Source organism: Clinocottus analis, unplaced genomic scaffold (genome assembly GCF_023055335.1).
Source record: "Clinocottus analis isolate CAN_PGR_092001 unplaced genomic scaffold, fCliAna1.0.p SCAF_13, whole genome shotgun sequence".
In the NCBI taxonomy this organism is placed as follows: Eukaryota; Metazoa; Chordata; class Actinopteri; order Perciformes; family Cottidae; genus Clinocottus; species Clinocottus analis.
Genome location: NW_027175854.1, coordinates 14361671 through 14385358, shown reverse-complemented (window position 1 = coordinate 14385358; position 23688 = coordinate 14361671). Strand labels below are relative to the sequence as shown.

At 44.5% G+C, this 23688-nt stretch overlaps 1 protein-coding gene across 3 annotated transcripts; it reads left to right on the top strand.

The window, feature by feature from the left end:
- The first annotated feature begins 1165 nt into the window (after positions 1-1165).
- clip1b (CAP-GLY domain containing linker protein 1b) lies at positions 1166-22571 on the top strand. 3 transcript variants are annotated; one of them, XM_068573757.1, is made up of 23 exons: positions 1166-1305; positions 1949-2145; positions 2434-2892; positions 2972-3102; positions 4685-4809; positions 4899-5100; positions 5214-5411; positions 6046-6149; positions 6234-6294; positions 6989-7093; positions 9379-9540; positions 9706-9801; positions 10315-10372; positions 10482-10567; positions 12990-13064; positions 15213-15319; positions 18148-18196; positions 18399-18424; positions 18825-18915; positions 19016-19184; positions 19370-19422; positions 19519-19631; positions 19719-22571. In XM_068573757.1, the coding sequence occupies exons 2-23, from the start codon at positions 2037-2039 to the stop codon at positions 19951-19953; spliced, it is 2814 nt and encodes a 937-aa protein (XP_068429858.1). In that variant the 5' UTR covers positions 1166-1305; positions 1949-2036; the 3' UTR covers positions 19954-22571. The 3 variants fall into 3 exon arrangements, with proteins under 3 accessions (XP_068429858.1, XP_068429857.1, XP_068429859.1); XM_068573756.1 differs by having other exon boundaries at positions 18396-18424; XM_068573758.1 differs by lacking the exon at positions 6989-7093 and having other exon boundaries at positions 18396-18424.
- The last annotated feature ends 1117 nt before the right edge of the window (positions 22572-23688 follow it).

The following is a 23688-nucleotide window of genomic DNA, read 5'->3' as shown; positions in this document are numbered from 1 at the left end:
ACTATAACATATTGTAGGAAAGAGGTTTTACTGTTTTTACTGTGGAAACAATTACCACCTAAAATAATAATTAGCAGCTAAGTCCTGTGTGCGTAGATCTAAACCCTTGGGAGGGATTTAATTGGAGCAATTAAAAAATCTGTTGCATGGTGACTCAATCTAATTACACTGCAAATATCTTTTAATTGACACTACCATAGGTGATATGTATGCATGTATCCAGTTTCATATATATATATATATATATATATATATATATAAAAATACTTTAAATAGTAACTCACTGATTATCTAGCATAACATTTACAAATCAGTTAAACAGCCAGAGGGAGGTTTTAAAGATTTCAGTGTCAATATCTATTTAACAGACAAACATCCACCATGAAGGCAGTGAGCACACACAATGTAAAAGTTCATATTGTGTTCATTTCTGTCTTTGTGTCTCTGTGAATATATTTTTCAATATTTGTATCCTGTCAAGTTTAGTGTTCAGTCAATAAATTAAACATTTGAATCACCAACAAAAGTCACGTATTAGTGTGTTATTTTTTTTGAACACGTTAAATAACTTGCAGAGAATGAATGCATACAATCTAATGTAATTTTAAAAAAAGATAAGAGCGAGGACGTTTTTAACAATACATCTGTCTTGCTGTACGGAGTACTGTTTCTTTAAAAATGAGATTCATTTAAAATAATTGATAAACCAAATTACACCGGATTTGTTCTTTCAATCACATGATTTTTTATTTATATTGGTAAATATTAATTGCATGTCTTAATTTAAAATAACTTTATAATACTTAAGTTATGTCCTTATTTTGCTTTTCTATATTAACCAATTATTTAATTAGTGTGATACGAAGTGTTTACCTTTCTAGACTAGGTAATTTTTTAGCTTTGTAAAAAGTCTCTTATTTTGAAATGTAAAGTGAAATCAATACATCGTTGCTTTTTCTCTAAATATTTATTTTAATGTAATCCAATCAGTCTGCCAGATATATATAGACTTGGCCATTTATTCTGCTTGTGCCGGTTTCCATCGTGTTGTCTTTTCCGAAATCTTTGCAATAAAAAAAAAGAAGAAAAAAAACACCAAACGCGATCCTCGGATGTCCGAGCTTCGTGCTCGGTCTGTGAAGGCGGCATCAGCTCCCAGGGTGACGTCATGCTTGGGCTGGGGCTGAGGAAAGGAAGAGCCGTTGGAAAAAGAAATAAGAAAAAGGTGTAACGGTTCTTTAAAAGCTCCGCTGCGCTCAGCCACGACGTCTACCGCTGAGACCCAGCACACCGACAAAAACACAAGTAAGCTTCCGCCGTAACTTTCCCTGCTTTTAATGTCTGCTTTAATGCCGCTTTACGGGAACGTAACAGTTCATGTTGTCGACGCAGTAAATCCCAGACGCGGGGCCAGCCTCGTCATCAGCCGTGGCAGCGTTAACAAAAGCAGCAGCAGCGCACAAGCAGCGGGATTGTTGTGCTCGTTTAATGGCGCGGGGCTGAAGATAACGGGGGGTCGGGCGGGTTTGACAGCTCTGTGTCGGGGTGCGCTTGTTGTTGTGGTCTGGCAGCACCGGCTGGGCGGGGAGGGAGCGGCGTGGAGGACGAGGCTGCTCGTGTTACCTTGCGCATGCGCATGGTCGACGGTACGATACAACTGTTGGGGTATTAACATTTATGTTAAAAACATTGTTTTGTTGGGCTGGAAATCTGTGACAATACCAGAAGAGTTTCATGTTGATGGCCAGCGGTAATAGTAGTCATTTACTAACCACTTCATAAAAGGACCACTTCATCCTTCAGTTTATGACTAACATTCATCAACACAAAGGAACACTTCATCCTTTAGTTTTTCATGTGAATAATGAACAGTAATAAAAGAGCTTCCATTTCCACCAAAGTGTTTGATATTCAAATGATTTCTGGTATTTTCTGTTTTGTTTTCCAGCTGCGTCCATCACATTGGACTTTATGGGGCGGTGGGGAAGGCCTAGCGCCCCCCTTGACCAGGCCAGATACCCCCCTCACTGCCAGTGATGGACAAGCAAGGAGCCATGAGTACACCGGGCAAGGTCAGCGGGCTCAAACCCCCGAGCAAAATAGTGCGCACATCTGGGGCGCCGTCAAAGACGTCTCCGTCCTCCGGTAAGAACTCACTTCCTGACGATGTATTTAACGACAATGAGATATATTTAAGTAAATATGTGATGAGGATTTAAAGCAACAGGACAGAATAAAACAAGAGAACATTTCTGTGTAAATAAATGATAAATATGACCCTGCAAGAAAAGTAAATGTCTCTTTTGTAGACCACATTAAAATGACCTGTCATGCATTTAAGAGACTTGGGACGCAATTAAGGGACTTGGGACGCCTCGTACGCTGGATGTGAATGGACGAGAGGTAAATGAAAGCCACTGCTTGTGATTGCAGGCGCTCCGAAGCCGGTTCCTCCAGAAAAGTCCCCTGTTGGAGGAACCTCCCCGACCCAGGATGGAGGCACGGACTTCCGGGTGGGCGAGCGGGTCTGGGTCAACGGCAACAAGCCCGGCCAGGTGCAGTTCATCGGGGGCACGCAGTTCGCCCCGGGCCAGTGGGCCGGCGTGGCACTGGACGAGCCCATCGGGAAGAACGACGGCTCCGTGGCGACGGTCCGGTACTTCCAGTGCGAGGATGGGAAGGGGATATTCACACGGCCGTCGAAGCTGTCCAGGACCGCGCTGCCGGAGGCGGAGGCCAACGGGGGGCGGGCCAGTCCAACAGCCGGAGCCTCTGGGGCCACCGAGCCGGCACCAGAAGCCTCTGGGACCACCGAGTCTGCACCGGGAGCCTTTAAGACCCCCGAGCCGGCAGCAGAAGCCTCTGGGACCAGCGAGCCTGCCGCCTCCGCCGGTAAGCTGCTCGCTCTTCACGGATGATGTACAGTCTGCTTGTTTGTTTGTTTGCTTGAAGCTTTCTCTCACCGTTGCAGGTCCGGGCGGCGGCGTGAAGACGAGCGCCGCTCTCAACCGCATGCTCACGTCCAGCGAGTCGGTGTCCAACGTCTCCGACACGGAGTCCATGAAGAAGAGAAGGGAGCTGAGGCTGGGAGACCGAGTGCTGGTAATGGAGAATGAAGCCACTAACGTGCTCAGAGATGTCTTACCGTCACAACTAGTCACTGCTTTTAGCTAAAAGAAGTGTTTCAAGTCAGATTCTTGCTGCAAACGTGTCGATTTCCACATCTGTTCTTGACAACGTGCACACCTGTGAGATTTGATCTTCAGCATCTGGTGCGTGCAGTCGTCTGGTCAGCTCCCCGCAGAGCTGGAGCTCTTTCTGTCACGGTCCGAGTGTTTTCATTCTACTTTGTTTTCCTGTTTTAGTTGTAAAGTTCTCTCCTCTTAATGAGTTTCACCTGTTGCTGTCACCTGTCCCTCGTTATCTCCCTCTGCTCCCCGGCTACATCCCGAGTCTCTCATTGGTCGTTTCCTCGCTCCTCCTCCGACCGGAAGTTGTCCCACGCCAGTTGACGGCCGTCCCAAAGCTCTTATTTCTGCTCTGACCAGCTGATCCGCCGTCATCAGAAAACACGTGACGCTCCTTGTTTCCTCTCTTAGCCCCTCCCACCAGCGATGCATCATAGGGAGGAAGTAAAACGCTAGGAAAAGACTTAAGTCAGGCAAACATTGACGTAATTAAGAGACCTAAGATGTAATAAAGAGACTTGGGATGTAGTTAAGAGACTTGGGACGCAATTAGAGAGACTTGGGACGCGATTAAAGAGACTTGGGACGCAATTAAAGAGACTTGGGACGCGATTAAAGAGACTTGGGACGCGATTAAAGAGACTTGGGATGCGATAAAGAGACTTGGGATGCAATTAAGAGACTTGGAATGCACTTAAAGAGACTTGGGATGTAATTAAGAGACTTGGAATGCACTTAAAGAGACTTGGGATGCAATTAAGAGACTTTGGATGCACTTAAAGAGACTAGAGACGCAATTAAAGAGACTTGAGATGCAGATAAAGAGACTTGAGACGCAATTAAAGAGACTTGGGATGCAATTAAAGAGACTTGTGATGCGATTAAGAGACTTGAGATGCAGATAAAGAGACTTGAGATGCAATTAAAGAGACTTGAGATGCAATTAAGAAACTTGAGATGCAGATAAAGAGACTTGAGACGCAATTAAAGAGACTTGAGATGCGATTAAGAGACTTGAGATGCAGATAAAGAGACTTGAGATGCAATTAAAGAGACTTGGGATACGATTAAGAGACTTAGGATGCAAGTGAAGAGACTTGGGATGCGGTTAAGAGACTTGAGATGCAATCCCGGTGTCAGCATTCCGGCTCCTTGTTCCTGCTTCTTGCTCTCCAACCCGCTTGTCTTCCTGTTGGACCTCTCTGGCGAAAACATTACAAATTTAGCGTGTCATGAATCACATTCGGGCAGCCGAAAAATATCCTTGTGACAGAATTAAAGAGGAAATAGTTAAACAAACAGTTGAAAACAAAATAACTTTGCTGGAGTTCTGCTCCTGGACGTAAGCGGACGTACACTGGCGTTAGCACATGTGTGTTTATTTTGTGTTAGTTTTACCGTGGAGACAGCGTAAACAAAGCCCTGTGTGATTCTCAGTCCTTCCTTGTAAATAGAGGAGTAAAGAACACATATTTTCTTTGTCTTTCCGCGCGCAGGTCGGCGGGAACAAGGCCGGAGTCGTGCGCTTTCTGGGAGAGACGGACTTCGCTAAGGGCGGCTGGTGCGGCGTGGAGCTGGACGAGCCGCTGGGGAAGAACGATGGCGCCGTGGCCGGCACCAGGTGGAGCCCTCTGACTGCATTTCATCTGTTAACTCCTTATAATCTGGAGGGGAGACGCTCTTAATTAACCCCCATGGTTTTCCTCTCAGGTACTTCCAGTGCATGTCCCGGTACGGCCTGTTCGCCCCGGCCCACAAGGTGACGCGCATCGGCTTCCCGTGTACCACGCCGGCCAAGGCCAAGACCTCGCGGAGGATGTCCGCCCTAAAGAGGAGCCCCAGCGCGTCCTCCATCAGCTCGCTCAGCTCCGCCACCTCGTCCGTCAGCGGTAAACCCAGCCGGGCCGGACTGGTGAGGACTCGCGCGACACCCTCAAGGTTTATTCACGTCCACTTCCTGTGAGTCAACGCTGACGTTTTCCGCTCTGGGTTTATTCCCCTTCCTCCTCGCCGCTTTTCTTCCAGCTGACAGAGACGTCGGCTCGCTACGCCCGTAAGATCTCTGGCACCACGGCGCTGCAGGAGGCCCTGAAGGAGAAGCAGCAGCACATCGAGCAGCTGCTGGCGGAGCGAGACCTGGAGCGCTACGAGGTGGCCAAGGCCACTAGCCACGCCGGGGAGGTGCAGCAGGAGATGCTGTTGCTGAGGAAAGGACGGGAGCAGGTCAGAAGGAGACATCTTCTTCACCCGTAACCAGTCACACAGACATTATTACACACATATTAACACATCTGAACATATCGCACAAGCGTTACTGTTTATTTTGATACTAATAATATTAAAATAGACATCCTTTTATAGTTTGAGTCTGCAACTTTACCCAATTAAAGATTTTTTTTTTTTTTAATGGTTAAAATGGATTAGAAAAAACATTTTAAAGTTCAAGGTTTTTTATTTGCCATGTGTGTGTAGACAAACAATCCAGACACATTGGAATTATTGTGCAGAGCTCTCTGAAAACACACTAGGAAAAGAAATAAAACAAATATAAAATATTTCAACACTGTGCATACGGTGGAATATGTACAGAAGGTGGTGATATGTACAAGAAATGTATTAGATGCAGTTTAAAAAAGTGTTAAATTACAGTAATAAACAGGCTAGTGCTGACAGCTGATTGTGAAAAGAGGGAAAAGGGGAGGAGTTATCTGGGAATATTGCACAGAAAGAAAGTCATGTTGCACGTTTGGAATACTGCACCATCATCTGAACATGTATGACACGTGACTTCACAAGTTTCCCGTCCTTCCTCTCCGCCGCGTTGGCCCTCCTGGTGCATGTGTTCTCCACCCGGCAGCACGCGGTGGACACGGAGGCCAAGCTGGACCAGCTGCGCTCGCTGGTGGAGGCCGCCGACCGCGACAAAGTAGAGCTGCTCAACCAGCTGGAGGAGGAGAAGCGGTGAGTCCGGTTTCACAGAGACCGACGTCTAATGCATAGGCGGAGGGAAGTAAACTTTGTGCTCGTCCCGCCCCCGTTTGACAGGAAAGTGGAAGATCTGCAGTTCAGCGTGGAGGAGGCCTGCATCACCAGAGGAGACCTGGAGGTAACATCTGGTTACGCAACCCGGTCCCTCCATTAAACCTTATCCTCTCACTCACTCCAGCTTTCCATCTCTGGATGTGTTCATGAGATTCACCTGTTAATTATTGACAAACTGAATGGCAAGTTGAAGAACTCATTTGAGAAATTTCTCCTCCAGAGTCGAGTTTTACTGCAGTAGAGTTTAGAGGAAGATTGAAACAGTCAATACTGAGTCCTCTCTGAGTTTGATTTCTTCTGCTCCCCGTTTATATTATTTAGTGCCACTAAACTGCTGCTTTTCCCTTTTGATAGTCGATGATCCAATCAATCATTCTGTCTCAGGTTCTTCTCCTTCCTGCACATCGTTGAATCATTCATCTGCTTGTTCCCAACGCTTCTCCCTTCCTCTTCCTCTCAGTTTATTCATTCATGCTTTAGTTCTCCTCTGTCTCTTCCACCCGTCTGCAGTCATCTTCTCATCCACACGTCAGTCTCTCGAAAAAGCTGCTTTTTTTTAAAAATTCTTTTTTTTGCCTCACCCCGTCAGTCCTCCGACATGCACTCACCTTCCTCTCTCGTCTGCATCTTCCTCCTCCTCCTCTTCAGCGTCTTGCCTCCTCTCTGCTCGGCAGCACACACACACACACAGCTGGCATGTCGGTGTTGCGTTGGTGTTTGTTCTCCTTCTCTTCCCGCTCTTCTTCTCTTACTAACAGACGCAGACCAGACTGGAGCATGTCCGCATAAAGGAGCTCGAGCAGAGCCTGCTCTTTGAAAAGACCAAAGCTGAGAAGCTCCAGAGGGATTTAGAGGACACCAGGGTAATGCTGGCCGCCCCGCAGCGGGGCTGCGATGTGCTTTCCGGGTTTTTAGTCATGACACGAATACAGCAGACACGATGCAGACATGATGCAGACATGATGCAGACATGATGCAGACACCATGCAGACATGACGCAGAAACCATGCAGACACAATGCAGACATGATGCAGACATGATGCAGACACCATGCAGACACCATGCAGACACCATGCAGACACCATGCAGACATGATGCAGACACCATGCAGACACCATGCAGACATGATGCAGACATGATGCAGACACCATGGAGACATGATGCAGACACCATGCAGACATGATGCAGACATGATGCAGACATGATGCAGACACCATGCAGACATGATGCAGACACCATGCAGACATGATGCAGACATGATGCAGACATGATGCAGACACCATGCAGACATAATGCAGACACCATGCAGACACCATGCAGACATGATGCAGACATGATGCAGACACCATGGAGACATGATGCAGACACCATGCAGACATGATGCAGACACCATGCAGACACCATGCAGACACCATGCAGACATGATGCAGACACCATGCAGACATGATGCAGACACCATGCAGACACCATGCAGACACCATGCAGACATGATTCAGACACCATGCAGACACCATGCAGACATGATGCAGACACCATGCAGACATGATGCAGACATGCAGACATGATGCAGACATCATGCAGACATGGTGCAGCCATGATGCAGACACGATGCAATGCAGACACCATGCAGACATCATGCAGACATCATGCAGACACCATTTAGACATGATGCAGACACCATGCAGACACCATGCAGACATGATGCAGACACCATGCAGACACCATGCAGACATGATGCAGACACCAGGCAGACACCATGCAGACATGATGCAGACACCATGCAGACACCATTTAGACATGATGCAGACACCATGCAGACATGATGCAGACACCATGCAGGCCATCCCCTAGCTGCTCCCTCGTAGCGTTGACATCCCATCGGACTCGAGCTCTCTGAATAACCAGACCTATGGCGACTGTGCATGTGTGCATGAGCGCTCTTCTTTTGAAGACAGATTCTTTAAATGCTTTTTGAAGACGAGGGACATCATCTTTCTTCTTTCTTTCAGCCCATGAAACGACCGAAACAAACAGCGTGTTAGTTTGTCTCTTCAGAAATGGACAGAAATAATCTATCCATGAAGAATATTGATCTCTCTCGCATGCAACTTCTGCGTTTCCCTTTAGGGTTTGAGGACTATTGGTCAGGTATAAACCTTGAATCTGACCTCATATTCGCTTCATTTGCTTTGTTTGAAGAGTAAACAGGAAGTAGAGGCGCTGCAGTGGCTTCCACACACATGCACACACACACACGCACACGATACATTAACTGTTGGTTTTTGTCTTTTCATGGGATTTGTTGACGGTGAGAAACATGTGAAGTTGTCTTTGAGTCTTTCTGGTTCTCTGCTGGCGCTCCAGAGCTCCTTCCTTTCGTCACCAGTCTAACCAGTGCTTTAAACTGGTTTATCTTCACCTGTGTCCATATTAGAAGGACGATATGAGGTTTACAGGATGAAGAACTCTTGCTTTAGATCATTGATATTATTAATGCATATTATAAAGCCACACAAAGTTAGTGATGTTAGGTTTATTACTACTAATTCAGTCTCACTGATTGATTAAGTGTCTGTTTCTGTCTGTTTCAGTTTACTGTTTATTTAATTATTTTCATATTTTCAGCATTCATAAGTAGTTGTATTCTAATTTAGAAAATAGAAAACTATGCTATATTTGGTTGACTTAAAACCACTAAAAACTCAAAGTCCTGGTCGTGTTATGAAGAGTCTTAACTCCTACTCGATGCCTAACTTTCATTTTTCCCGACTTCTCCGGGATAACAGAAAATATACAATAACAGTTATTTACTTATAATTACTTCAGCAAGGTCATATTTAAATAGATGTGTGTATGCATATATATATATATATATATATATATATATATATATATATATATATATATATATATATGCATATATATATATATATATATATATATATATATATATATATATATATATATATATATATATATATGCATATATTGTCTCTTTTGGCTCTGGAAAAAAATGTTTTTTTAAACATAAGGGACTGAAAGTGTATACGATTGTAAGTCCCAGCCCCGTGGTGTTCTCAGTGAACTTGTCGCTGGGGTTGAACCTCTGTTATAATCGGGTTAAAGTCTCCTCGGCTCTCCCCTGCAGGTGGCCACGGTGTCCGAGCGCTCCCGCATCATGGAGCTGGAGCGGGAGGTGTCCGACCTGCAGCTCCGGCTGCGGGCGTCCCGGCAGAAGGAGGACGCGGCGTCTCTGTCCCAGCAGCAGATCAGCAGCCTGAAGGCGCAGGCCCAGGCGCAGGAGAAGAGGGTGAGCGCCTCGGCCTCACCGACGCATCATTTACAAGCAGAGAAGCCGGCGTTTCCTTTTAGCCCCGAATGTCAACAGCTGATGGAGCTCCATGTGTGTTTGTTAACGCTACTGTCGGGGCGGTTTATGGCTCGTGTACAAATGTTCTGTACCGATTCCCCACAGATCAGTGAGCTGAGCGTCGACCTGGAGAGCAAACAGAAAGAGTTTCAGTCTGAGCAACAAGATAAGAAGACGCTGGAGGAGCAGCTCGCCGGCCTGGTAAGAGAGGAGGGAACTGTCTGTACGACAAGGAATAAAGGGAGGAGACGCAGTGTAACATAAGGAACAAACAGAGGCAAATACATCCTCACCAGTGGGTTATTCCTTCAGAAGAGATGATCAAAAACATGCAGTTATATAATAATGTAAATTTAATTGAAGTGTAAAGCTTGTTAGTTCACGTTTGAGAAGCTGGTGCAAATTTAATGGCTTGAAATTGGCTTCAACTCAAATAGTTGATGAATGTTCTGTTTATCAATGAATCCTCATAGTTTCAGCTCCAGAAGAGAGATCACATCTGAAAAGGGACTTTTCTAAGTAGAGCGTAACTTCCTTGGAGGTCCAGTCTGTTACCTTATTTGTGTAATTGCGTTCCCTGTGAGGAGTTGTGCTCGTGGGCGTCGTGAAAGTGGCCTCGTTAAGAGAGTTATTTAATCGCGTGTTTTGTGGAGCCGCTCATCGTGAGCTGAAGGAACAAGAATGTGACCAGCGCCGACGTTTCCTCCGTTTCAGAGACGAGAGCTGCAGACGGCCGAGGAGGAGAGCAGTAGGACGGAGAGGATCATGCAAGGTACACAAGTTTTTAGAGAGTGAAGCCTTCTCTTCTCTCCGCATGGACATGATGATGATGACGGGATGATGATGAAGACGTGATGATGTCGTCCTTGTGGTTCCTTCAGAGCTGCAGCAGAGCGCGGCGCAGGCGAAGAGCGACGTCCGAACGCTGGAGGAGGAGAATCAGAGCCGAGAGACGGAGCTGTTGCAGGTACTTGTACTTTAAATCATGAGGCACTTGTACTTTAAACCCTGAGGTAGTTGTACTTTAAACCCTGAGGTACTTGTACTTTAAACCCTGAGGTAGTTGTACTTTAAACCCTCATAGGTACATGTACTTTAAACCCTGAGGTACCTGTCCTCCAGTACAGCTCAGAGGTACTTCTATACCCCACTACACCTCAGAGGTAGATATAGTACTTTATACTGTACTACATCTTAGAGGTATAGTACTTTATACTCCACTACACATCATAGGTACATGTTTTATTTTATACTATACACCTCAGAGGTACTTATAGTACTTTATACTCCACGAAACCTCAGAAGTACTTATAATACTTTATACTGTACTACACCTCAGAAGTACAGATTGTACTTTATACTTCATTAAACCTCAGAGGTACTTATAGTACTTTATACTGCACTACACCCCAGAGGTACATATAGTACTTTATACTGTACTACATCTCAGATGTACATGTTGTACTTCTGACCTACATAAAAACAACACACACATTAACACACAGTAATAATATAATAGTACGTTTTAATGCACATACAATACTTTTCACATTGTATATAAATGTGTGTTTTCCCGTCGTTGTATTTGTACACAATACAGGAAGAGTACTTCTTGTTAAATACTCCTCCAGCGTGTTTCACTCCCAGTTTGTGCAGCGCTTCACTCTGAAGACCGGAGCGCCACAGGCACCTTGTTTTAAGTTGTTAAAACATTACTAACGCACACATGCACACACACACAGACTCACGCACATGCACACACACACATGCACACACACACACACACGCACTCACACATGCACACGTTCCTGTTTGGGTCTGCACCAGTCTTGTTGTTTTTCTTCATCCGTCCCAGTTTAACAGTCTCACAGCTGTTTGTTGTCACGATGCGTTCAAATACCGTCTCCATCGTCGGAAATAAAAACTGCCTGAAAAAGAGATCGTCAACTCAATCAGAGTAAAATTAACATGAAAGTACACAGATGTTTTACTAGTGTAATAGTATAAATACCACACTGTAGAGTTAAAAGTATCAGAATTTAAGTACCAAAAGTAAAAAAGTACTTTGACCCATTTCAGAATAATATTTAATATATTATGGTTTTGTAATTCTTGATGCATTAATGTGTTCATCACTTTCATGCTGTAGCTTGTTAAGGTGGAGCTCATTGATATTATTACATATTTAATGATAATATTTTGTGTTTTTATTCTGAATCAGTAAAGTTCCGAGTCATTAAATGCATCAATTAAATAAAGTGGTGTAACATTTCCGGTATTTTTCTCTGAGATGTCGTGACATAGAAGTATAAAGGCAACAAAAACTGAAATACTCAGATATAGTACAAGTAGCTGACTTAAATACTGTATTTTATTCATGTACTTAGTCACTTTCCAACAATAGGAAAGTTACGTCATGTTTGAAAGTAACAATTTTTGATTAAATGTATCATTTATGTGGAGAGAAAAACATAAATATTCACATATAAAAACACAAAGTACACTGACATTGAGTGTTTATTGGATGAGTCACGCTGTGATGAATGAATGAATAAAGAGGTGAAGCACAGTCTCTGCTGCTCTAATATTCTTCTAAAAGTGTGTAGTTGTGAGTCACAGAAGGTTCTGAGCTCTTTCCCTCAGAGCGTCGTCCTCTCGCTTCACTCGTTACAGTGAAAGTGAACGAGCTTCAGACTCACTTCCTTTTTTTTTTGCCAACATTTAATGACCTCATTCTATTTATAGCGCGCTGCTTTCTTTTTTCAAGTGCTAATGGCTTTTTCTGACTTTGGCTCCATAACGTCAGAGAGATTCAGATGTTTTGTGTAACAGAATCTTAACCTCACTCAGACGTGATGACTGATATCGTTATGTGAGCAGTGAACTAATAACAGAACATCTACTGGATGTGGAAAATAAGCGAATGTTTACTCTCTCAGATATGAAAACAGTCGTTTGAAAATACTCAATATTGTCTTTATCTGTCTATTTATCTGTCCTTCTATCTGTCTCTCTATTCATTTCTCTATTTCTCTCTCTCTCTCTCTCTCTCTCTCTCTCTCTCTCTCTCACTCTCTCTCTCTATTCATCCATCCATCTCAGCTTGTTTCTGCTGCCCTCAAGTGGTCATAAATATGTTAACACAGCTTTAAATCGATGTTTCCTACAGTTGAAGTTTATTTGTCGTTTGCAACTGATTCACTGTTGCAGCTCGATGAGATGCAGCATAAAACACACGAGAATAATATTAATTATTATAATGTATGATATAATAAAGACCACTGAGGACATGCGTACTTGTTTTGAACATATTTTGAGAGATTAGAGAAGACAGTTCAACGTTTAGCTTGTTTGCTGCATGTTGTTAAAGATCTTGCTGTTTGTTTCAGGCTGCTGGCCGGTCGGAGAGGACGGAGCGCTCGCTGGAGAAGCTGACCAATGAGAAGCAGACGCTGGAGACGCAGGTGAGCCGCCGAGTGTGTGACTTCCTGTGTCAGAAAGCATGCACACACACATGCGTGCGGCACACACACACGTGCGGCCTGCAGGTTTATCACGCGGTCGCATCAGGATTCCCTCGCTGAGCAAGACATCATGCGGTCAATGAGCAGAGAAAAGGAAAAAAATGTGCAAAAGACATGAGACATTTCAGCGACCGAGCAAATGATGGAGGATTAAAGATGTTTGTTTGCCGCCCCAGTGAGATAGTCTGCGTCCAGACTATAACATATCTTACATCTCACATCAGATCTGCAGCCTCACAGACTGCGACGGGAGACGATAGTCGTCTTTAATCCGACCCAGTTCTGTGAAACAAAGTGATTCACGTGGAACGCTGAGCGGGAAGAGAGGAGGGAGAACACAGGCTGTCACAAAGTGAGGACACAAGACTGTGGGCAGCAGAAGGGGAGGGGTGTAGTGGGAGGAGCCTATTCTGGTCTGAGTTACATAATGGAAGTGCTCAGCTTCTTTAACCCGAGAGAAAGAGAGAGAGAGAGAGAGAGAGAAAGAGAGTGGCACTCTCCATTTCCCCCTCACAGCTGTGCACAGCGGGGGATGAGCGGATGCTTTATTGATGCTCGGCTGCTCCAGCGTTCAGTTCGCTCTGCAGAAAGAGAGAGAGAGGAGCTGCTGCTGTTAGACAGGTGTACACAGCTGGAGGTCCGGCGGCGGCGGCGCTGCAGGTGCATGGACGTAGTCGCTGTGCATCAGGGTTACTCCTCTCACGCGAACTCTCCTCTCTACCAGGTACGAGCGTCTGTTGAGCTTCTTCCAGCTCAGTGAAGAGCTTCACTGTGTCGCTCTGTGCAGGACGAGGCGTCTCTGATGGGCTCCAGGAAAGGATTTGCATCGGGGTCGGATGTTTACATTCTGCACGTGTGTGTGTGTGTGTGTGTGTGTGTGTGTGTGTGTGTGTTTATATCTGCAGACCAAAGCTCCCTGTGAATACCGAGGTGCTATAAAAAAAGTCAGAACCCCGCAAAGGTGTTGACGTGCGCACAGAAACACGCTGCAGACGCGTGTGAATCGATGCAGTTTCTCTTTTTTTCACCTGTCATTTAAAATGAGGGATGAAAAAAGAGAAACTGCATTGAGCTGGAAGTCTCACGTGTTAGTTTATTGTGGACTTTGTTGCTATTTTAAAGCGGCTCAGATCGCAGCGCTGCATGTGTCTTTATGATGATGCTTGAGATGTGCTTTTTTTTTTTAAATTCACATCCCGCGTCTCTGGATGAATGCAATGAGAGACTTAAAGTTTGCGTGAGGTTAGTTTTTGGGTGATTTATTTTTAGCTTTAGGTGGAGTGAACTCCTTCTGCTCTTTGCCGACTCGCCAAAAAAACCACAAAGTGTCACGGTGGAGATTCTCAGCGACCCAGAACGCCTCTTCTCTTCTGCAGCTGGTTCACTGGATCTGAGAACGTGATGCTGCGTATAATATGTGTGTTTATGGTGAACAGAAGGTGGTTTTTGGGGGTTTGTCTTCTTTGTTACAGACGGTAAAGAACTAGAACATGTGAAATGCAACAAAAAGCATTTCAACCCTCAAACATTTGCTGGTTCCAGTTTTTCTAGCGTGAAGATTTCTTGCCTCTTTTCCTAATTATGATGCTTTTTACTACTTACTCTTAATGTTCTGCTGTGTGTGTTCGCCTTGGGTGCTCATGTGTTATGTAGCATTGTGTCTTTCCTCCTGTGCAGTTTGCTGTTGTGTGATGTTTGTTACGACCCGTCAGCGAGCTGCAGACGCTGGAGCTTTAATCTGGTTCATTCATGTCTGAACTGTACGTGGGTCGCTTTGAAATAAACATGACACCTTTGGGTGTCGGACCGATCGTAGACCAAAGCAAAGCTTCGTCCGGATCCACAGACGTCTTCACCAAACTGAGCGTTAACGTTAAGGGGGAGGGGCTTCAGTCCAAACACTTGACTTCTCCTCAGAGAAATCATGAAACACGCAAAGAAACATCATGAAGCTGCACAGAAAGAAGCTCCAGAAGTTGCCGGAGAATCGTAAAATGTGTAACATTGTGTGTGTGTGTGTGTGTGTGTGTGTGTGTGTGTGTGTGTGTGTGTGTGTGTGTGTGTGTGTGTGTGTGTGTGTGTCTTCAGCTGGAGGCTCTGAAACAGCAGAACTCTAAACACCAGGAGGAGCTCAGTCTGTCGAGGGAACGCAGCGGCTCAGAGAACCAGCGGATCGGAGTCCTGTGCAAGGAAATGTGAGTCTGTGTGTGTGTGTGTGCATGTGTGTGTGTGTGTGTGTGTGTGTGTGTCCTTCAAGGTGCCCCTCCCGCCTCCTCCTCTTCCTCTTCCTCCTCCATGTAATTGCATTTAAACACACGTCTATAAAAACAATTCTCAGGCTGAGACGTTGTGTGAAGCCCATAATATGCAGCGTCTCTGTTGTTGCACATGATGGTGACTGTTGGGTGAAATGGTTTCCTTATGTTTCACCGCTCAGAATGTTGTACTTCCTTAAATCTCTGAATCTTTAACCACACGTCAGGTAAACTTATAATGAATAAGACCTCGTTCAGACCCTGCGTTCAGATGATGCAAAATGATTTGCTGTAAAAACCTTAAATGTAGGAATGAAAGCCCTCTGGTCCTGAATCCATCACAGACTCCTGTGTTGGCATAGCAACAAATCATTAAAATATTAATTGCCACCGGAGCTTTGACGGAAAGAGTTTCTGATGCGAGTTAAAAATACTCTTCCAATTGACTTTGATGCATTTGTGTGTGTGTGTGTGTGTGTGTGTGTGTGTGTGTGTGTGTGTGTGTGTGTGTTTACATCATCCCGCCACACCCCCCCGAGTCATCAGAGCCCCAAGCTGTGATGTCAGAGCTCCGGATGGCTCTGATTAGCTGGATCATCGCGTCGTCGTCCCGAAGGGGGCGGAGCTTCAGACGGACTAATGTCTTTAGTTTCGGTGGAACAGAAGCAGCTTCTGCCAAAGTCTTTTTTTAACTCTGCACAAAGCGGAATCTGTGGCTTTCGTCCCGTCTCCTCTCCTCAATGTGTTCCTCCCTCGTTCCCTCCATCCCTCACTCCCTCCATCCTTCTTCCATCCTCCCTCCCTCCATCCTAATTTCCTCCCTCCTTCCTCAGTCTGCTGCGGTTATGTAACCGCTCCGTCTCTCCTCCTAGGACCGCCTGGCTCCAACATGGCGGCGGCCCTGACATCAGAAAGAGTGTGTGTGTGTTTGTTTGTGTGTGTGTGTGTGTGTGTGTGTGTGTGTGTGTGTGTGGGATCAATGTGACCTTTGTGGCATCTCTCACAGAGCAGCTGTGTGTGTTTTATGTGGTTTCTGGAGGTCAAACCCTGATGGTTTGGCCTCGATATGAACCTCCACATGTCGGCCTTATCCATCCAACACTTGTTATTCAAAGTACACACCTTCTCCTGCGTGTGCTCTAGTGCAGGAATGAAAGTTTAAAAACTACAATCTTCACTCTTGAATAAATGATAGACGCTGCTGCTCGCTGTGAGAGAGGAAGAGACGCTTCCTCCACAGAGAGGAGGAGCTTCATGACGTAACAAAGCTTCTGCTTCCTCTGCTCTCCTCCCTGCTGTGTTGGGATGAGGCGATGACATCACACACGGGCAGATAGACGTGTCATCCAGCTGCTGCCGGTCACACACACACACACACACACACACACACACATCGTCCTCTCACACACATCCTGAGAGCTCACGTCGATTCCGGCGTCCAAAAATACCCAGAACCGCGACTTCCCGGACGGGTCGGCGTCCTCGTGGCTGCGTCCCGTATCTCTGCAGCATGTCAGACGCTCTGTGAGGCTTCACAGATGTTTAATCCTTTAAGACGTTTAAAACGGGACCGACAGACGGCTGCCGGTCTCTGGATTAAACCTGCAGGAAGTCGTCTCGGTCCAAACCGACCTCGCTGCTTTTAATAGACGTCTCTGTTTGCTCTGAAGCGGCGAGCGTCAGTATTTAACAGTCTGTGTTCTTGGAAGCGCTCAAAGCAGAGAGGAACAGATACAGATGTTCACCAAGAAGAGAGATAAAAGGACTTGAATGCATCACGTCTGCTAACGATGTGTAAAACAGACTTTGTGTATGTTTGAATCGCATCAATGGAAAATGTTTTTGTCTTGAACATCTAGAAGCTGTCGCTGAGTCCCCAAAGCGCTGCTTTCGAAGGCCCCGTTTACACGAGGGGAAAACGCATAGATATATATATTCATGCGGTTTTGCTTTTCATTTATACGAAAACGGAGATTTCATTACGGAAAACGATCATTTCTAAAAACTCCGGCCAAAGCGGAGATCTATGAAAACTCCGTTTTCGTTTTTGCGTGTGCACTCAAACGTCCTCAAACGTCACCGTACGCGACTAAAAATGCATCACGTCATATATGAGCGTCCTCTGTTTACAGTTTGCTTACTAATCACGGCGCTCGGTGGCGTATTTATGTGTTTTCATGTGAACAGAAACTTTTTGGAAAACGATCATGTGTGTACGACGTTATTTTTGAAAACGGAGAGGCAGAAATATTCGTTTCCGTAAATACCCGGCTACGTGTAATGTGGCATTCCTACAGGAACAAGTTTATTTAAATGCGGTTGCAACTCTTTTTTTATTGGATGCGATGTTTAATCGAGGTCTGCAGTGACCTCGTCTGCATCGTCTGTTAATCTGAGCGTCGTTTTTTTCATTGAAGGTCACGTCTAAAAAATGTCCGATGTTTTTATTTTTGTTTGCAGATTTTGACATTTTTGACTTAAAAAAACAATTCTCTAAGTCGGTTCATAACTTATTGGACTCTTTGCTGCAAATGTGAAAGTGAAACCATGAAAAATAAAAAAAAACAGCTGAAGTTTATCCAACCGGCTCCAGAAGCTTTCAGCTCATCACATCTGAAGTAATCACCTTAATGCTTCTTTTGTTTTAATCCCAAATCCTTCAATTCTTTTGTATGTGTGTGTGTGTGTGTGTGTGTGTGTGTGTGTGTCAGGATACTTCACAGACCGTCGTGTCTTTAAGTCTTACGTCTCTTCTTCTTCCCTCTCAGTGAGGAGCTGAAGCTGGCCGCCTCCCACAAGGCTCTGCACCCTGAGGAGGTACCCGCCTTTTAAAATATACATACACATTATTATTATTATTATAAAAACGGCGGTGGCGTCCTCCTGCTATCAGAAATCAGACTCGGTGACTTGATTGGCGGTTCTGGCAAAGCGAGGACGGACTTCCTGCTGCGCTGAACGGCTCAGACGGTTTATCTTCTATTTAAACTTCTGCTGTCGGTTTGTTTCCTCTCAGCAGCTCCAGCAGCCGGACATGAAGACCAGGTGAGCCCTGTGTGTGTGTGTGTGTGTGTGTGTGTGTGTGTGTGTGTGTGTGTGTGTGTGTGTGTGTGTGTGCGTGTCTGTGTGTGAAAAAAGTTGAAATATGAATTAAAAGCACCAAAATGTAGTTCAAACGAGTTAACAAAAGGCCGAGTGTCAGCGGTGTGTCATTGGATAATATGACATAATGTATAAATGTATAATTTGTAGTAATTTAAATATTTCACAATGAATCATATTTTATATACTAATAATAAAATAATATTTTGCCTTAAATAGAAAGTACTGAAAACAGATTCTCTCACAGTTGCACATATTTTCTCCAAAAATAAATCTCATCATGATTAGTCTTCGTGTCTTCTGTTAGTCAACGGCCAACACGTCTGTGTCTCTCTCTCCTCAGAGAAACCCTCGACACAGAAATGAACTTCCAGTACTCCGGCGGCGTCCTGCTGTCCGACAGAGACCGAGAGCTGGAGACTCTGAGGACCGAGGTGCTCCTGACTTCCCCTCCTCTTCCTCCTCTTCCTCGTTTTATCATTTTTACACGCCTCGCTCCGTGTGTTTCTGACTCGTCCGTCTGAATCACGGCAGATCGCCGTCCTGCGAGGGGAGAACGCCGTGGCCAAGACGCTGCAAGCGGCCGTGGAGACGCTGGAGGGAGACAAGGAGCAGCTGCGGAGCCGCGTTCGCAGCCTGGAGCAAAGGCTCATGGGAAGGCGGCCGTCGGTGGAAGAGGACGGTGAGGAGGCTCCGCCCACAGGTGAGGAGGCGAGGATCACCGCTGCAGGTCTGGAGATGCTGCTGCTGCTGCTGCTGCTTCTGCTTCTTCTTCTTCTTCTTCTTCTTCTTCTTCTTCTTCTTCTTCTTCTTCTTCTTCTTCTTCTTCTTCTTCTTCTTCTTCTTCTTCTTCTTCATTTATCAAATGTTCTCCTCCTGCCCCCGCAGGCGACGGCGCTCTGCAGCAGCTGAGGGAGGAGAAAGAGTTTGCTGAGGGCCAGGTAAGACTGGCACGAGACCGCTCACGGCCTCACCTGTGTCTCCTTCCACCTCGCCTGCGTCTCCTCCATCCTCACCTGTGTCTCCTCCGTCCTCAGATCAACTTCCTGAACAGCGTGATTGTGGACCTGCAGCGTAAGAACGAGGAGCTGAAGGTGAAACTGAAGAAACTCGCTGTGGCGGAATTCAACGGGAACGACGGGACGGACGGGTGGGCGAGATGTTACACACACACACACACACACACACACACACACACACACACACACACCCCTCCTGACCTGCTCTGTGTCTCCAGGCTGCTCGGCTGCTCGTCTAAACGAGAGAAGAAGGCGACTCCTCGTCTGTTCTGCGACATCTGCGACTGCTTCGACCTCCACGACCTTGAGGATTGTCCCACGCAGGCGCAGAGCCCTGACGCCGTCCCCCACAGCACCTTCCACGGCGACCCGGCCGCCCAGAGGCCCTACTGCGAAATCTGTGAGGCCTTCGGCCACGCCACCGAGTCCTGCAACGACGACCAGACCTTCTGAGCCTGATCACCGTCACCCGGATCCCTCCGCCGCCGCCGCCGCTCCAGATTCTCTCCACATTGTATTTTTATACTGTATTTATGCATCTCACCAGAACGCTCTGTGCAATAGTGATGTTTACAGCGGGACACGCCTCCTTTTTAAGCGTTGTATTTCTTATTTAAACTAACGATGCACAAGTTAATGAAGCACAGGGAAACCGAAGGAACACGAAGCGACGCCACATTCCCGTCTTCTGCGTCATTCCTCGAGTACTCACAGAGTAATACTGCCGTGTCAGACGTTTTAATGTTTATGGAGCGCAGAAGAAAACTTTTGACAATTTAGAGGAAAAGAGTTGTAATTTATTAAAACATAAAGTTGTAATAATTTTACCAACAACCAAAGAAATACAACAAAATGTTAGAAATCAAAAACAATAATTCCAGTTATTTCAGGGTTTAGTTGAGCCAGTTCATGGGAAAATGCACTTATTATAAAACATTCTTGTTTTATTTGTCACTATTTTAACTCGTTATGATTGCCATGACTGCGTTCTTTAATTATATTATAATTATTACAACTTTCCTCTTAAATGTTACAAATGTATTCTTTTATTTTCCGACTTAAATCTTGAAACTTTGTCCTCAAAAGGTTCAGACTTTAAATATAATTAATATTATGACTATTCTCTTTATGCTAACAGAATATTACGACATTTTCTATTAACATAATTAGTTATTTCTCTTCTCTCGCGGTTTGAATGCTCATCATATTCAACCTGAAAGTCTCCACTTTGGTAAATTGAAGCTTCCAAAGTCTCTTTTGTTCCTCCCGGAGCTTTCGCCTGCGTCTCACTGTCTTCTTCGTTGGTGCAGTTTACCGCCGCGTGACCAAATGATCTCACCCAAAGGTCCGTTTGTTAACCGTTCAGCAGCTCCTCATCGACGTCTTCAAAACTTTATTTCTGAGCACTTTAAGGACTTCTCGCAGGATTAGAGATTTAAAGAGAACGGACTCAATCCAAAGCCCCGGAGCGGCTTCTCAACGAACCGCGCAGCGGTTTCCTCTCCGACTCTTTCCCCTCGCCACGCAGCGTCGCGCTTAACGCCGTTAGCGAGGAAGTCGTTGCATTTTGTTATTTATTGTCTGATCTTGATAATTTTTTAATTGATCCCACGGGGACGTAACATAAGCTAGCACTGACCTGAAGGCATTCGGTCTGTACTCGGACGCTGTCGTAGCCGTGTGGCGGCGTGAGAAAGCAATGGACGCCGCCTAGCTAACGTAGTTTAGTGTTGCACTGTTCACTTTAAGAAATTCGGCCGTAAAAACTAAACAGAAAAAGGGAGTTTCATTGTGACTTTGAGTGCAGATTTCCTTCATACGGAGCGCTTTAAAGCTAACGTTTCACGTTTTCAGAAAAAAACACGCGCTTTTTGCTTTCGTGGATGAGAAGATAGAGCAGGCTAGCTTAGCACAAAGTTTGCGGACAGAGAGCCAGGCGATCGAATGTGATTAACGGGGTAAAATTAATTTATTCGAGCAGACGTCAAGCTCTGATTAAAAAAACGCTAATGTCAAACTTTTTGTCTTTGTTTGACATTTTCCCGCCGTTTCTACCACAGGAAGTGGGGGAAGCAGTAAGTCCCGCTTCTTCCTTGATTTGATTTGCCGTCGGGGAAGAAAAGTGTGACATCCCAAAGCGGTTGTAAATTTGCAAGATTTGTACTTTTATGCCAAAAAGAATCGCGAGAATAAAATGTGGAGCAGGAGGGAAGCGATGATTTAGCGTCGCGAGCCATCTTAAGACCGATGTACTTGCCTCAAGTGATGTCACTTGAGGCAGTGTCGGTTAAAGACGACAAGTTTGAAACTTACAAACAATTATAAAATTAAAAAATCTGAAAGTGTGGAGTCAGAAAGAAGGAAAACGTTACCAGACCTTTAGACTCTCCTTGAAGGCTAGCTCCCGATTAGCTTGTCGAAGCTCCGTTGCATTGTGGGTAATGTAAGCACCAGGTTTTGACACGTAAAGGATGATATCTCCGGATCTGATGCATCGATTTGTACCGTTTTAGTTTTAAACCGTTAATCCAGAGTTCGACGGTGTAATGAGAGGTGATATATAAATCTAGATAAATATATATTTATCACTTTTAACGGTCCGATGGGTCCGATCATCTCGTCAGCGTTTTCCTAAAACGTTGAAACTGTTCCTTTAAACGAAGCCGCTCCACAGCGACCTACATTTGACCTCTCTCTCTCGTTCTTAAGCACAATGTCTGGATCATATTGAATCTTCTAGTGTAACAGTGTATTATATATATAACATGTGAATAACCTTTGACACGAGTCTTTGTAAATACTAATCGCGTAAACACGAGACTAAAGATTCACGTGGTTTTATTTTTCTGCCCCGTCGACAAGAACAAGCCCATTTGTAAAGACTTTAAAACATTGTGTACTTTATAAGTGATGCGTCTAATTATAGTGTCATGTTTTATATATGTAACTGGGGACGGTTCTCCAGACGTTCTCCAGATGTTCTCCAGATGTTCTGCAGATGTTGACGTGGTGTGAAATGTTTTCTATGTACTGAATATTCAGCGGTCCAATAGAAGTACTCATGAAAACTGCTCGCCTTCACGCTTCTTTTTGTCTCTCTAGCAGCAGTACTAATACCACAATATATATATTTATATATTCATATGCGCATGAAATTTAATATATATATATATATATAAAATAAAAATATTAAAATTGTCATCTTGAAAGTGGCTTTGATTACCAACAGAATCTTCTTCCTGAAGGTTTCTGCAATCTTATGTATATATATATATATATATATATATATATATATATATATATATATATATATATATATATACAAAATATGTACTGTATATGTGTGCATACAAGCAGTACAAGTACTTTGGGGAAATATATATATCCTATATTATCTGCTACTATAACTGTTCTATAATATATAAGTACTATATACTATAACTATTCCTATAATAGATAATATACAACAATGTACGACAACTGTTCCTATAATATATAAATACTATAACTCTGTTCTTATATATATAAGGTATACTATAGTACTATAATAACTGTTTAAATAATATATACTATAAGTGCTATATACTATACTTCTGCTTCTGTTCGTATAATATATAACATAAGTACTGTATACTATAACTGTTTCTATAATATGTAATGTATACTATAACTCGTATACTTGTACACTGAATCAAGACCACCAGCAGCAACTTTTGTGAGTTTTATTAAGAAAACAAACCATCGACAAGATAAAAGATAAAAACCGAGCACTACTGATGGAATAAATAAAGCGTAAACCTGTACAAAGATCTAGAAGGAGATGGTCCCCAGAAAAGATAAAGACTCTTCACCTCCGCAGCTCTCTCTCTTCTCTTCACACACAGCGATGAGCAAACTATCCACCGGGTGGCGCTACGACACGAGTGAGACGTGTTAAACCGAGTACATAATGCTGTTTATAGTTAATGTCAATACGTAGCATTTAAGGTCCAGCGCCGCTGGACTGGGAATGAGGTATATGCTAATCCATCCTCTCTCTCTCTCTTTCTGTTCTCTCCATCCACCTGAAGGCTGATCCTCTGAAATCTGATCAAGTAGTTCTGCGTCGTGAAGTACTTCTTATTAATAATAATCATAATAATCACAGCAATAGCCCCCCGTTGGTTGATTTCAATCCATACTCACAAG

Bases quoted from the DNA above. Each gene is read 5' to 3' on its own strand.
- clip1b (XM_068573756.1), top strand. From the start codon at position 2,037: ATGGACAAGCAAGGAGCCATGAGTACACCGGGCAAGGTCAGCGGGCTC. The intron at 5,412-6,045 runs GTCAGAAGGAGA...TCCACCCGGCAG, and splicing joins TGAGGAAAGGACGGGAGCAG to CACGCGGTGGACACGGAGGC. The intron at 18,425-18,824 runs GTGAGCCCTGTG...CTCTCTCCTCAG, and splicing joins CAGCCGGACATGAAGACCAG to AGAAACCCTCGACACAGAAA.